Source organism: Zeus faber, assembly GCF_960531495.2.
Source record: "Zeus faber genome assembly, chromosome: 4".
Lineage (NCBI taxonomy): Eukaryota > Metazoa > Chordata > Actinopteri > Zeiformes > Zeidae > Zeus > Zeus faber.
The window spans coordinates 25,751,343-25,767,724 of record NC_137191.1 but is presented as its reverse complement, the minus strand read 5'-3'; the positions used below and the strand labels follow the sequence as shown (position 1 = coordinate 25,767,724).

Genomic DNA, 16,382 nt, shown 5'->3' with positions numbered 1-16,382 from the left:
GTATATATATATATATATATATATATATATATATATATATATACATATATATATACACACACACACAGTATATATATATTTATATATGTATGTATATATATATATTTTTTTTTTTAATATATAAATATATATATACACATACATATATATATATATAAATATATATATATATATATATATATATATATATATATATATATATATACACACACACACACACACATACATTTATATAAATATATACATGTATATATGTGTATATGTATATATACATATATAATAACATAATATGTAATAAAGAGTGGCGGAAAAAACGCGAGAGAGCGAGAGAGAGAGAGAGAGAGCGAGAGAGTGTGCGAGGGAGGGAGGGAGGGAGGGAGAAGCGCAAACTTTCCTCCAAACTTCAGCTCTCACTTCGAGCGAGGCGGGGTCACGCAGTGTGCGCGCAGGGAGCGAGGGGACGGACGGCGGCAGCGCTTTGCAATGCAGCACCGCAGCGAACTTCCATCCAACTTTTCAAGCGACTCCACTCCTCGTCCGTAAAAACCTTACCATGTACTCCCCTTACTGCTTGACACAGGTAACGGAAAAAGAGAAAAAGCCATCTTTGTTTCTCTGTCTTCTTTCCTCTCAAAGTGCTTTTGCTTTTTTTTTTTTTGTTGTTTTTTGTTTTTTTCCTCTTAGCGCGGCGCAGCGGAGCGCCCCGCGCCGCTCGTCCCGTGCTGCGTTTTAGGACCTTTTTAACAATCCGCACTTTTCGTTTCGTGATACCGGTTTCGCCTCCCAGTCCTCCCCCTCTCTCTCTCTCTCTCTCTCTCTCTCCCCCTTCTTCTCCTCCCCCCTCTCTCTCTCTCTCTCTCTCTCTCTCTCCCTTTCTCTTCCTCCTCTTTTCCTTTCCCCCTGTCGGCACTTCCCCTCGCGCGTTCCGTTGCACATGGGTTATTTTTTTTTTGTTGTTTTTTTTTTTTTTTTCCGCAGGGGGGGAAAATGGCGCTTCTTCCCAAAATCGATTTGATATAAAACGGGGAGAGCGGGCGGATGAACTTGGGGGATGGAAAAGGGGGAGAGTGGAATGGTCGGTGGAGTTTTTAATCAATTACAAAGGAGAATGTTCGAATCAGAAAAACATTGAGTTCACGTCGGCGGTGGGTCGGGGCGGGGTGTAGGTTGGGTTTATTTTTTTCCTTTTATTTTTTTGTTTCGGGGATATCGACGTTGTGGGATGGTCGGAGCCCGTGGTGGCTGCTGTCATTCAGCTCCCACCACAGCTGCTGTCAGGGCTGGGAGTGGTGGTGGTGGTGGTGGTGGTGGTAATGGTGGCGGCGGCGGCGGCGACGGCGTACACATGTAAAACCCAGTGAAGTTGTTTTGTGTGTGTGCGTGTGTTATTTTGTATTATGATTTCGTATTTGTATCCGTGCCTCATTGGAGAGAGACAGTTCAGGGAGTTCCATCGCGGCTCCGCGGTCTGGAACCCACGGGCGCGGAGACGCGCTTCACGTTCCCCGCTGCAACGCTTCGATAACCGCGGTTGTTTGTTTTTGGTTTTTTTTTATCCCCGACGCACAGCTCTACCTATCTAACCGTGCAGATGCGTAGAGTTAGTTTGAATTTATTTATTCACAAGAGACATTTTTTTCTGAATGCTTAGGGTCACGATATTTTCTATTTACCTACTACTTATTATTTGTGTATTTATAGGCTGTATCCCGTGTACATAGACTATGATCCCGTCCGAGGGGTCAAAATTGCAATTTAATAACATTAATATCAAGAAATATGAATATATTATATCACTGGTTCCCTTTTTTGGGTAATTTGACAAAATAGACGTGAGACGTCTGACGTGAGTGACGGCTTGTGAGTGTCCCTTGTATATTATCTGTTAAAATATGCTATTATATCTGTATATATCTACTGTAGCCTATGGCTATATATATGATAAATGATAGTCTACGACAACGAGACTAATTGGCTACACATTTATAACGTTAGACCTTACACGTACTAAGAAATAGTATTTTTTATTTTATTGTAATTTAAAAAATATATTTTTATGCATCTTGTTTTGTATAATCAGGGCCACGAATACCGCATTTATCCCCGTCAGCAGAAGATGGATTGCCCGGACAATATACACTAGTTTACTAAGGTCACTGTATTTTTCTGTGCTGACCTTTTCAGTTATATGCTGTTATTTGTATTTCTATTACACCGCCCCATAAAAAAACATTCAGATGGTGTATCCTTTATTTACCTAACCGGTGACTAGTGTTGAGTTTGGTTATTGTGGAGTTAAAGGCTTAATTGATCTCTAAACGGCTGCAGGGCCGCATGCAGCCCCCCACTGCAGTCCGTGAGTTTCACATTATAAACATTATGATTCATTTTAAATTTAAATCAGTTTAAATTAGTACATGTTTTATTTCCTATTTTCCCATTATTTTATTTCCTATTTTTTATTATTAGGCGGCGTGGACTAAAGCGTGTGTGACCTCTATGCCCGTACTACAGGCCTATTGTGGTTTAAAAAGGGGGGGGGGGGGGGGGTTCTGAATGTCTTCTAATTTATGCATTGCCTATATGTAATATACTTTTATATTTTTTTTATTTTCATTTTTGCATTGGTGTTGAACTTTGGCCAGCATTCCGAATATTATGAAGAACACGGAACATAGTAGAGGTCGCAGCCTGGGGGCCGTGCGCTTTTATTTTACGCTGATTCTCTGAGCGCACTCCTCACACCGCAATCCCAGGATGTAGGGTTACCTTTTGTATTATTGGCATTGTTACCAAAACTTTTTTCAAAAGTAGCCTCACGGTTGTTTAACAGTGTGAGGGAGAAGAAAATATTTTATTTGCGCCCATGTCTGCGGCCTTGGAAATACCACGGTTACTACTGAGAGGCAGGCTCGGTGGAAAAGCATGCAGTAATACTTCTCACTGCGAATTAAAGTAACACGGTGGTATAATTTCATGACGCACACTTCATTTTTTGTATTTTGTTATTTTGTTGTCACAATCAGGGAAACAGGATTTGCTTAGGTCACAGGCAATGCGGGTTCCGTGATTCGAATTCGCGGCAGTATGATTGCCTCCATGCTGCAGTGACATATACAGACTATAATTTCCTATAATAAACTGTAATGTTAAACACATTGCAGGTATTGTGGTTGCCCCCACCACTCGGGGGGGAAACCACATGTTTTCAAACATGGAATCAGACATTTTCCATAATCGATTGGATTGATCGATTGCCTCCAAAAAACAAAAAACAAAAAACAAAAAAAGCAAACAGCCCCCCTCCCACCAACACCAACTCTACTGGAGTAATAAGTAGTACAGGCCTATAGATGGTTTTGCAGGCGTGGTGGTGTGTGGCAGAGGTCCGCATCGAGTTTCTCTTTCCATTAATTAAAATTAATTGGCAACAGATCTTCGCCGTCCATATGCGCGTATTGATCTACGTACAGATCCAGTTCCTTTTTTTTTTTGGTCCGAATCCCACTGAGGTACATTTAGATGTAAATGCTTTATTTTTGAGAACAAAAAAAATAAATAAATACAAATAAAAAATAATATATATATATATATCGGCTATACATATATATATATATATCGGCTATATATATATATATATATATATATATATATATATATAAATATTCAATGATATATATATCTATCATTTAATTTTGGACAAACTTAAGTTTAACTATATTAACTTTTTTTAGTGTGCGTGCGTGCGTGTGTGTGTGTGTGTGTGTGTGTGTCCGCGCGCGCGCGAACACGCCGTATAATGTTCGGTTGTATGATTCGGTTTAAAGTCATGTAAATAATTTACATTTCATGAAGGACACGTGAAATCGGGGGAAAAACGCGCACACACGCACACAATCTGGGATGTATTATTAATGTCGATATAAAAGCATTCCTGGAGTCTTCCTGGCTGTTCGGGGTTTGCGCGTATGGACTCGCTGGAGTCAGCCAAACGTGTACGTGCGCTAAAGTGTGTATGACTGTGTCTCTGTGTTGAGTGTTTGTGTGTGTGTGTGTGTGTGTGTGTGTGTGTGTGTTTCATCGGATACACGGAGTCGTGTCACATCCGCGTGTTGACGCGTTAAAAAGAAGAAGCGTATTTGCATAAAGTTTTAATGCAGCTTGAAGATCGTTAATTAAAAACTTTTATACCGCGCAGTGTTTGTATATCAATCATCCCCAGCTCCATGAAACGCGCGCTGTAATAAAACTGCGCTTCCTGCTCCTTCGCGGCGCAGCAGCGGAGCTCCGTTTGCCTTCCACGCACCGTGCCAACTTGTGAAACCCAGAAATATTTAACACTTTATCTTCCGGGTAGTGCGTTCACATGCGAATCCTTTTTCCTTTTTCCTTTTCTTTTTCTTTTTCTTTTTTGTTGCCGCTCTTTTCACCAGGGCGTCCTTCCAATTGTTTACACACCCGAAGTGTTTAGAAGATGCGGAGGGATCAAACTGGCTTAACCACTGCGTGACGTGGGAGTACTTACTGTGTCACGCCTCATGTTTGTATCGATAATCACCTGATCATTTTGATTCGTTGTCCGTCATGTCAGGTATTCAGGGTGTGTATGCATACACACACACACACACACACACACACACACAGGTTGCGGAGTCTCATTCCTGACCCCGACCCCCACCCCAGCCCCCACCCCCCTTCCCTTACCCAGTGGCGGCAGGGTTCTGGTTCTGGCGGGTTCTGGTTTCACTGGAACCGGAGGGACGTTCGACGGTGTAAGCTGAGGTGGGCCCACCCGATCTGGTAACATACCGGGCCCTACACCAGCATCACTTTCCATCCCCCCCCCCCCCCCCCCCCCATCCACACACACACACCTAAACACACACACACACACACACTCACACTCACACTCACACACGCCATTGTCATGCCTTCAATAGGTTCTAGTAAAGGGAGACGGGTGCTGCCACCCCTGCGTACTGGAGGTCCGTCCATGAGGATTCAGAACGGAAGTTTTGGTGTATAGTGGCGTCGCAGGGGGGAATGGGTGAAACGCCGTGCCGTGCCGTGCCGTGCCGTGCCGCACCAGGGTTGGGGTTTTTTGTTGCAGAGCCAAAGCGAGCGGATGCGTTGTGTTCTGTTGACTTCATCGATTCATCCATTTGGGCCCGATGTCCACTTCTGACCGGCAGGAACCTCGGCCCGGACGTCGTTGGTTTAAGTCGGGACGGTAGTGGCTAAAAGATTTTGATGCGGCCCGAGAAGACGGCTGGGGCTTAAGTCATCAGCTTTAAAAACGTATCGCGTGAGTCAGTTTGGTGGGGGGTGCTGTGGTAAGTTAAGTTGAGTTTTTTTCACGCACTGAGTAACCCGCCCGGACTGGCTCCGCTCTCAGTTGTGACAATCAACTTTATCTTTTTTTCCACTGCGGTCGCATCATAGAACACAGTGTAAGCCAGAGAGCGAGTGTGTGTGTGTGTGTGTGTTGGATTGAGGGTATTGTTCTCTCTGTTTGTTTGTGTGTGTGTGTGTGTGTGTGTGTCTGTGTGTGTGTGTGTGTGTGTGTGTGTGTGTGTGTGTGTGTGTGTGTGTGTGTGTGTGTCTGTCTTGGACGGGAGGTGGCCTGAAGGTAGCGCTGCGTTCTGCTCATCCCTTATCTGCGCAGGCTTCATGTCCGCCCATGGAAAATGGATTCACCATGCTTCACTCAGGCAGTTGGCATCGACAGAATTATAGGTGGCTGTCCCCTCAATATACGTGTGTGTGTGTATGGATTGGGGTATATTAGGCTTTTGTGGCTTTGTATGGGTACCCGTGTGTGTGCGGACGTGCACCCACCCACCCCCCAGTGTGGATTAGGTTTAGGCTGACATGCGGCCAGTGGTAGTGGACCACCCCCACAGCAGTCTTATGGTGGTCGGCGATACAGCGCAGGGGCTACTATGCACACGTGCCACGCACATATACGTCTACCAAGGCACACACACACACACACACACACACACACACACACACACACACACACACACACACTGACAGAAATCTGACAGAGCACTCACGTATGTTGGGGATAGATAGACGGGGGACATGTGGTGGGAGGGAGGGAGGGACGGAGGGAGGGAAGTGTTTTCATCGCTCCAGCCTGCCAAGGCCGGACGGTGGGAACATCTCTCTTTGCTTCTAGACGCAGTGTCTATCCGTCACGGCCACAGAATACACCCCAAAACATCTAAATATACACGGATTATCCAGCCCTAAGGGCCAACGCAAGGCTTTCATTGATTGACATTCGGTCATTCCTCTCACCATATATATACACATATATATAAATATATATATGTATATTGATATATATATATATATAAACATACTGTATTGAAATATATATATACTGTATGGAAAACCAGAAAAGATAGCAGTAAAAACTGGTTTTCCATACAGTCTCTGGTTGGAGTCTGCCATACGTTATAGGTTTTCCAGTGCTTATAACAGGTGACAACAGTGTCATTTCCTTTGCTTATACATCGAAAACCCCATGAATCCCAACCGTGCATCACACGAGTCCTGTAAAGCCTAATATCGGACACAATCTCCCTCAATTGTCCCGAAAGGCCATAAATAATGGTATCAGACCATCTCCCGCTCCATTAAGTAGCTGTTACGGTGATTCATTTCGGACATTAGAATAGGTTAATTGACCGAAGGCTGGCCCCAGATGGCGGAAAGGTGGGAAAAAAAAATAAATATGGGAAGGAACTTGGTGAATGGTAGGGGACGGGAAGGTAGAAGCGCCATGGAACCCCGTGTGAATGGGACCGCTCCTGCAGCTGCTGGGAATAGACTCCACTTCAGCCTTATCCTCCACCTCCCCTCCCTCTCATCCTCCTCCACCTCCTCAATTAGCTCCTTTAAGAAATGCAGTAACGGTCGGTGAGAGTTCTGTATTGTTGTTGTTTTTGTTGTTGTTTTTTTGCTCTCTCTATACTGCTCTCTCTCCCTCCTCCTCCTCTACCTCGGTCACCCGTTGCTGCGTTCTTAGTTCTTTTTGGGGTTTTCTCATCGGCTTGTTGTATTTTTTAGGAGGTGTGTGTGTGTGTGTGTGTGTGTGTGTGTGTGTGTGTGTGAGAGAGAGAGAGAGAGAGAGGAGGGGGTAACCCCGCTGAATGGAACAATGCAGCGTAGCGTGAAATTAAAGCTCTTAGTTACTTTGGAGTCGCTCAAAAGAGGATTTTACACATGCACGCATTCATACGCCCTCCCCCCGCACACTATAGATATAGCTAATTAGAGGAAGTGGACCCTATGTTGAGCATCAAGGGCCCAATTAAAGTGAGAGTAAGGGGGAAAATAAAAAAAAAAAGTCTTAAGGCCAATATCAGCTTCACCAAAATGTGTCCATGTATGTCTGCCGTCCAACCAGACAATACCCAGGTCAGGGCCGCCATAACTCTCCACCAAAACTCCACTGCGTGCACAGGGCATTTGTTTTTAACACGCCCACAAAATTCAGACTGACAAGTTAGCGAGGAACAACATGCAAACACATGTGGACAGGAATAGCGTAGCCTTGATTTTGCATATATATATATGCAATATGCACCCTGAGATCACAGGTTTATCGGAACATTTGCTCTACAGCCGTGGCACCCCGCCACGCTGAATGGCCCCCAAAGGTCATTTATTTTTTGCCTTGCCCTGTGTACATGCGTACGTGTGATCGTTTCTCTGCTTGTGTGTGTGTGTGTGTGTGTGTGTGTACGTGTTGGGGGGGGGGGGCGTAAGCAGAGCAATGTAGAGCAGCGTTGTGCACCGCCCCGGGGAGGCCGAGTCGAAATATCCAATAAAGCTGCAACGTTACACGGATGGGACTTGGGAACTGAATGAACTCTCTGTGTCGCCGTGCACTAATAAGAGAGGAACCGTGCACGTAACCAATAATACATACACACAAACACAGACGCACACCATGTGTCTGTATAACACTGTCTGTGTAACACCTTTAATGCTTTCACTCACACTTTGTCTTTGAGCCACTTTCTCTTCTTTCTTTCTTTATTTATTTATTTATTTATTTGTGTATTTCTCTCTTCCTGTCTTCCTGTCTCCCTCCCTCCCTCCTTCCCTCCCATAACGGAGGGCGCTGGCAGACGGCCAAGGGTGGAAAAATCTATAAGCCATTGTGTAATATACCATATCTTTACCTCGGCTGAACCCGGCGCAAGATCAACAGCTGTGTGAACACACCAGGAGAAAGAGGAGGTCTGTGCAGGGCGAAAGAGAGAAAGAGGGAGAGAGAGAGAGAGAGAGAGAGAGAGAGAGAGGCTGCTGTATATGGGCATACAGTGTGTGTCTGTGTGTGTGTGTGTGTGTGTGTGTGTGTGTGTGTGTGTGTTGGTTAGTCTGCATGGGGACAAGGGAGGGGTTGGAGGGAAAGAGAAAAAGAGGGAAAGGGAAAAGAGAGCAGTCGGAGGGAGCGAGCAAGTGAGTGAGTGACTTCTTTGTGGCCGGTTATCAGCGCAGACCCTTGTATAAATAGTGCGACACGTCTTTGATCCCGGTACGCCAACGGAGCGTTTTCCTTCGGCTACGGAAGAGTTAAGTCACGGCCGCAAGAAGCGACCTCCAACGCTACCGTACCACTGAAGATGGGAATCTGCAGATCCACTTGTCTTCCAAAGCATTGAAGTCAACGGCGAGCTGGCTTCACACCTTGACACGCTTCCTCCTATTCTTGGTCCTCGATTCGCCTTTGTTGTCGCTGTCCGTGCAAGTCCAGGCTCACACTCATGGTGTCTTCAAGTCGTCTCAGAGGAGTTTAGGGCCGTTGAGTTTTTATTGCGTTTTATAGATGGCCTCAGAGGCTAACCGTTGAACTTTATTATCAGCCGCACTTTGATCTGATGTGAGTTTAGCAATTTCAGATTTGAAGCTGCTGCAGATCCACACACCCACATGAACAAGCATGAGTTATCCCCTCAGCCCCCATGAAATCTATCGGAACATTATTATAGATGCTGATCAGAGTGAAACCGTGGGTAATCCGCACCGTCCAATCAGAACCCACCGTTCGTACTGCGACTCACACTCAGCACTTGTATATAGACATCGGCCTTTTTTTTAAAACCACATTGTGGAATCACACAGAGTTGCATTTTTGTCGATGGTGATTATTATAAAATGGTTCCGTAATAGGGAGCTGATAACCCCCATGTGCGGGACGGCTACTGGGATTTCACCGAGAGGCAGCTGCGAGTGAAGGCACATGGCGAAACACACAAAACACACACAGATATTTGCGCGGGGAAAAAAACGACCAAAACCACAAGCTCAGCGGTATAATGCCTACCATCGGTTTTTAGTTCTCGCTCCCATTTTTCAGCCCACGGAAACTTTTCAACGCCATATGCAGCCTTGATATTTAACTTGCCTTTAAGATGACCTTCCTTCACTGCGTCACCGGTGTAATTAAGGATGTGACTCTCCACCATTCTCGACACACACGGAAGTAATCCAAGAAAAATAACCCATTATGTATTTCTGAAAGTAAACAAGAGTTTGCATGGCATTTGCAAACCAGGCTACACACGAACACACCCACACACACACACACGCGCACACACACACACGCACACGCACACGCACACGCACGCGCACGCGCGCACACACACACACACACACATACACACATACACACATACACACACACGCTCACACCTACTGTGTACCACATTCTTATACATCCAGTCAGAAAAATGTATTTGAAATGCTATAGACTCTAGACACTTTGATGGAGAGGTAGGAAGGTGAATATTAATAAGTAACGTAAATAAAGTCTTTGTCATTGGCAACTGGCAATTGCCATTGTTATGTAGCCAAAGATGGTTGGCTGCGTAACAATGCCAGATGTCGAAAATGAAAGTAAAGTGATGAGAAATTACAACTTGAGAAGGCAAGTTGTTGATGAAATGTCAACATGAACTGAAACTCTCCTTAAACTCGACATAATAAATAAATAAATAAATAAATAGATAAATAGATAAATATTAAAGAAACAAACAATCCAATAAACAAACAAACCAATACATAAATAAATGTGTGTGTGTGTGCGTGTGTGTATATATAATTTATTTTTTAATATATATATATATATATATATACATTTATATATATATATATATATATATTTTATTTTATTTTATTTTTTTTAAGTGTTAGTTGCAATACAATGCATTAGTTGCAATGCTTTTCTGTTTTTATTGTAGTTTTTGATCATCTAAGACCATGCATGAAAAAAGTTCCTGAGATGAGTCCTTTGAGTCGTTGGAGTCTTAACTGAATACTTGGTGGAGGTGGAGCTGCAGCTGCAGAGGTGGTGTGGCTGAAGTACAGTAGTACGACCTGGACCAGTGGCTCTAAACCTTCTTCATATCAAGGACCCTTAGTTTGATGCGATTTCGTCCCTGGGACCTGAGAAGTTGTTTATTCATGTCGATGAGTCCAAACCTGCGTACCTGCTGTCGTGTCGTTTTGGGAGACGACAGCGGAACTGGGATCAAAACAATCGTTGTTGTTGGCCATTCTCGAATGGTGCTCATGTCTCGCAAAATGAAACAATGGCGAGGACTGGCTTTGCTGCTCTTTGGTGTCCGCACCCGGTCGCACCCTCCGTGCGTGCTCTCCGCCGCCGCCTCGGAGGCTCGCTGTCGATGCGTCGTGTGTTTATTGACTCTTGAGAGCCAGAGCGTGGCGGTGCGCGCACGGTGGCGGCGTGCACGTGCGGGGTGGCAGGGGTCCAGGCTTTGGGGGGAAAACGTGTGTGTTTAAAGTACACACAGGCCTAATTATGCTGATTTAAGCATTCTTGCGGTCCTCCCTCTGGCTTGCGGTGAGTTAACTGGCGCAGAGGCGTCCGTGGAGCCGGTGAAGAGCGAGAGGGAGAGAGGGAGAGAGGGTGGGGAAGCAAGGGGGGGTGGAGGGGCGGTAAACGGACAGAAAGACTGAAACACACAGAAAGGCGAGCCCAAAGAACCGGAGCGATGAAAAAGATGAGAAGGGAGAAATAGAAGTGAAGTGCGAGGGTGACTACGCAAGAGCAAACAATGTTGTCCCAGACCTTTGGAGAAACCGATGAGAAAACACCGCCGCCAAACTCCCCAGCAGGGTTTTTTTTTTTTTTTCCTTTTCCTTTTGCTCATTTTGGGGCTTAGCGAGGGCACAAGCGAGGGCGCTCTGCGTGTTTATTTTTATATTCAGATGTTACGGATTGCTCCGGGAAACGGCCGTCCCTTTTCCCAGCAAGGGGAATTAATACTGTTTGAACGTTCTCTGCCCGAGTCTAAAAGGAAGCAATTCTTGCCATTGCGGAGTCTCGGCGAAAAAGGTTTTTTTATAAGTCAGGACCTGACCGCCGATGAATAAACAAGACGTGGCGGGATTAAAGACTGCCCAGTTTGTTTGTTGACTCTCCTGATTTCTGGACTTTGTGTGTGTGTTTGTGGGTGTGTGTTTGTGTGGGTCCACACCTGTATCCATTGGTTAACACTGCATGTATGTATATGCCTGAGTACACCAGCGTCGCGGTTTTCAAACATCACAGTGTTCAAACCCCCCGAACGGGGGGTGAGTCAGGATAAGACATGAGTCAAAATAAGCACACTTCATTGGCGCAGGACAGAGCAAAGCGCGGCCAGGCGGTTTGTGCGGTCCCCCTCCATTAAGGGGATTTCACTGTCCACCTGCCGAGATACTTCACCCGACTGCTACATAGCGATGGTCATTGAGATTGTAGATCACACACTTGGGCTTGGGCTTGATATCGTGATATATTGTGAGACTAGATATCGTCTGGGATATGAGTTGATCTATGGCTGTGATAGTCAACGCCTCTACTGTACCTGCTTGGTCATAATATCCACACAAATGATTTTTGAATGCACCAACCATCCCCAGAAAACGTCAAATTATCGACATTGAGGGATTTTTGAAAATTATATAAAAAAATATTTATATATAAAAATACCTAATTAGTGTCGTACAAAACTAATTCAAAATCCTGTGAAGAACATAAAAATGTGTGGTTCACACCCTGCGGTGCCTCTACTGCAACTGAAGTTATCAAGTGATCAGTTTCGTGACCTTTTAAGTAGAAATGTGTAATTTGTGTTATTTTCACCAAAATTGCAAATGCCTCTTCTTGTTCCGTATTAAAAAAAAGAATCAATATTATGTTTTAGTTCGCTGCGTTAATTATGAGATTATAAAGATAATAATAGTGAGTGCTGGTAAATAATGTCTGTTTGCCGACTTGATGATATTTGACCTTGTTTGACTGTCATTATAGGGTTTAATCTAATAATCTAAAAGATAATTGCCGGAATGAATATGAATAATAATCAACATAATGATAATATATCTGATAATAAATAGATAAGAGTTGTTAGCTGGAAAAGCCCAACATACGATCCCGTCTCGCCGGAAAATACGCATCCTCCCTGTGTCCTCTCCCACCTTCCTTTCCTAATGCTCTTTCCCATTTGTCTTCCCGCCATCTCTCCCTTCTCTCTCTCCTTCTCTCCGTCCAAGTCCCCCGCTTCACCCGTCTCTTTCTCCGCCATACCTCATTCTTCACGGGCCTTCTTCTCACCCCTCCTCCGCCTCCTCCTCTCCTCTGGTTCGCTCCCCTCAGGAAGGGCCTCGGTCTTATCAGGGATATGTAGGATGATGTAGGATTTGGGGGCGAGCTTAAAAGCCACTTTACCCGCTCCCCCGCGCCTCTGACGTCTCTCTCCGGAAAGTTCCGCGCAGAGGCTTCCTGTGCGCATTGTCCCATGGAATGCTGCTGGAAAACATACATACACGCACGCGCGCGCGCACGCACGCACACACACACACACACACACACACACGCGCACACACACACACACACACACACACACGCACACACTGGCGCGGGCACACACTCACGCACACACACACACACACACACACACACACACAAAAACGCGCGCGTGTGCGCACAGACACACACACACACACACACACACACCACCTCCTCACCGAAACCCCTCTCAGCGCTAATCCACTACCTGGATCTCCATCATCTTCCACCCCACCCGCCCCTCACGTCCTTCTTTTTTACCCTTTCTGTTTCTCATCTTCTCCTCCACTGACTAAAACGGTTGATATGCACATATTGAGTTTCTTTGGTGATGCGGAGGAATGCTAATGTATCATAACCATATTACAGTACTTAGAGCGGGACCGCCGGTGCCAAGTGCTATCTGGAGAATCAAACCTCTGGAAGGGTGCCTTTTCTTTCCACTCTGACTGGAGTAAAAAAAAAAAAAAAAAGCACAGTCCATTTTTCGTTTTTCCCCCTTATGGAAATATATGGTTTGCAAAAAAAAAAAAAAAGGAGAAAAAGCCCCTCTGAAATGCCCCACAGCAACAATGGCGTGGTTGTATTCAATAATGCGATTCTCCGGGGTTCGGGGCAGCATAACCTAAACAAAGATGAGGCCAAATCCCCCCCCCCCCCTTTTTTTTTTTCAAACATAAGATTTTTGGTACAGTCGAAAAAAGCTTGAATAAATATTGCCTCACAAATGTTCTCTTTATGTATACATTTGAAACCGGATCCGGTGGGCTGTGTGCTCTGCCCTGTGTGTTTGTGTGTATGTGTGTGCGCTCAGATAACCGCTTTGAATGCACAACACGTGGGCGTTTTTTCATTACGGCCATTACGGGTGAAATCACTGTTCATTTTCTTCAAAAATACACACGGCGTCTCATTAAAACGGAAAATGCAAAATTACCTTTAACGATTTCGTAAACCGACGGAGTAATGAATAACAGCTGCTTTAAAAAAAAAAAAGTTAGGGAAAGCGAGAGAGAGAGAGAGGGAGAGAGAGAGCGAGAGCGAGCGAGGGAGAGAGAGAATGAGAGAGAGAGAGAGAGAGCGAGAGAGAGGGGATCCTCGCTTTGAAGATGTTCAAACGTTCGTCTCGGCGTTTGGAGGAGCCGCGGTGGAACGCGGGGATGGCGGAGTGTAGCTGTAGTAGTTGTATCCGGGCCTGTACATGTGTGTGTGTTTGTGTGTGTGTGTTTGGGTGTGAGTGTGCGTTTGTGTGTGTGTGTTGACTCACTGAGGGCTGGCGCTGCCATGACTAACCCCGGGGCCGGCGGGCAGGGTGTCAGGCTGGGCCGACGGCTGAACATCCCACCGAAACAGCTTTGCAGAGGAAAGCCCTGTTACTATATATGTGCACGTGTGTGTGTGTTTGTGTGTGTGTGTGTGTGTGTGCGTGTGTGTGTTAACAGCACGGTATGAATGTTTTCTTCTACATGATGTGTTTGTGTGGCCTGTTGTGTGGATGTGGATCTTTGGTGTGTGTTTATTTTTTTCTGTGTGTGTGTGTGTGTGTGTGTGTGTGTGTGTGTCTCTTTATGTGTGTGTGTGCGCACGCACGATCCAGCCTCGCGTCTTGCGGAACCCGCAGCCAAGAAGCCTCGGCAGCATCTGACGTGGCAGCTTTCGCCGTTCTCGCTCCAACTCGTTCCTTCTGGCTCCGACTGCTGCGCTACTATCTTTTGATACCTTTGCGCGCTTAGAGAACCACTAGAACCAACGGTTTTCACTAGAGAGCACACCCTTGGCTTGTAGTTAGCTGGTTGTTATCTCACGCACCGTGCTGTATGAGTTGGACTCACAGAGGGGGGTAGTTGGAATATGGACGGGGCGCGGGTTCTGGCTCTGGAGGGCTCCATGGGCTTCCAGAGGTGGTTCTCTCTCCCACCACAGCGCCCCCTGGGCACGGCGCGGCCATTCCCCAGCGACTCCCAGGTAACACCAATGTGCTGCCTATTACGTGCCAGCTGCAGACTATTAGGAGTTTGCCAATTAGCTTGTCAAAATGCCAAACGTACAGGCCATGAAAGAATCTCTGATCCCACTTAAAGGGCGCGGAGGGAAAAGGAGAAGAAGGAAAAATAAAGCATCTGCTGGGTGATTATTTGAAATAAAGCAGCGTTTTTTGTTCTTTTTTCAGTGTTTTTTTTTTTCTCGCTTTATTCTAATGTGAAGATGGGAACGTTAACAAAGGGAAACGGACTAAATCTGTAAAGCTGTTTTTTTCAAAACAATAGTGACAAAACTCCTCTACGCCCTGCCTTTTTGGAAAAAATTTTAATCGACGTGGGTTTCCTCCATTTTTTTACGTCCCCCTGGTGCGGGCCCTGTACTTATGGCCGTCTGCACGCAGTGCCGCGGTGCTCCTGAGGTCGCGGCGAGGTGGTAGTTATGTCTCCGGGGAGAGGAGATAACTGCTCACACAGTCACACAAATTGGTTTGAGATGGAAAAAAATACCTTTTTTTCAAAGAATGATTTATCTTCTTGTTATCTCTCTGCAGTGAAGTGCGCAGTATACTGTATGTTATAGCGTGTTATCCTGTGGGTGGGTGTATTTTTGGTTGCATCGGCTTTCGGGCGATTGCACACGTCCTCTGTTTTTCCTGTTTCCCGGGGTGTCGTGGGCGGCGTCCCTCTCGGGGATAAGGCCCTCCTCGAAATGGCCCTGTTAACCCCCGCAGCGCCGGCTCAGAGGCGTAACCCACGTCAGCTGTCCGATCACCGGGCCACCGCCCTGCTTTGACCCGGCTCCACCCTGTCGGCCGATCGATGGAAGAAGCAGCTTCTGCTCACTCTCCCCGAAACTTCCAATCTCGCACTGAAAAGACAGCGCACAGGTTATGTTGGGGTTTGGGGTTGGTGGGTGGACCATCTAACTTGCGGCGCAACTCGGCACAGGAAAAAGCCCAGCTTCCATAAGCTCTGTGAGCGGAATCGAGCTTGGGCCTTTTTTTATTACCTCATGTAATGTAAGTAATGATTTGTGTGTCTTTTGTGTGTGTCCATCCTCCGCCATTATTTAATTATCACATCCTCAACATCTGGTCTTGAGTTCATTACCATATGCTTTGACTCCCCTTCAACTGTTTTGTATCTAGTTTAGATGTCGAGGAGCAAATGAGCTCAGATGAAGTTGGTTGCGCAGCGCATTACCAAACGCTGCAGATATCTGTTCTCACCCAATTACGTCTTAAGTGGCGCGAACACATCTCTGTAATTCTTCGATAATTACGCTGACGCGTGGGTTTTTTTTTTCCCCCCTCCGACACATCTGCGCGCGCGTCCTGTGTTTCCTTTCCTACACATGCCAACGATGTGTTGGCGTTAACACGTGTTCCGTGTAAAACACAACAGCGACACACTGAAGATATTCCCGGGGTTGAAATCATGGCGCCGTGGATGGGATCAAAGCGCGCGTGAGGCTCGGCCTTCAGCGTTTTTAAGGAGAAGCCTGCTTCTACTGAAACGAGCGT

The 16,382-nt window shown here is 45.9% G+C and overlaps 1 protein-coding gene across 1 annotated transcript in view; it reads left to right on the top strand.

The window, feature by feature from the left end:
- Nucleotides 1-451: 451 nt before the first annotated feature.
- The window catches only part of LOC307229511 (nuclear factor 1 X-type-like), a gene marked incomplete at its 3' end in the record, with an annotated part of 115,283 nt that continues 99,352 nt past the window's right edge, over nucleotides 452-16,382 (top strand). Inside the window, exon 1 of the mRNA XM_079999510.1 lies at nucleotides 452-580. Coding sequence (XP_079855636.1) covers nucleotides 554-580 — 27 coding nt within the window. The 5' untranslated portion in view covers nucleotides 452-553. The remainder of the gene's footprint in view (nucleotides 581-16,382) is intronic.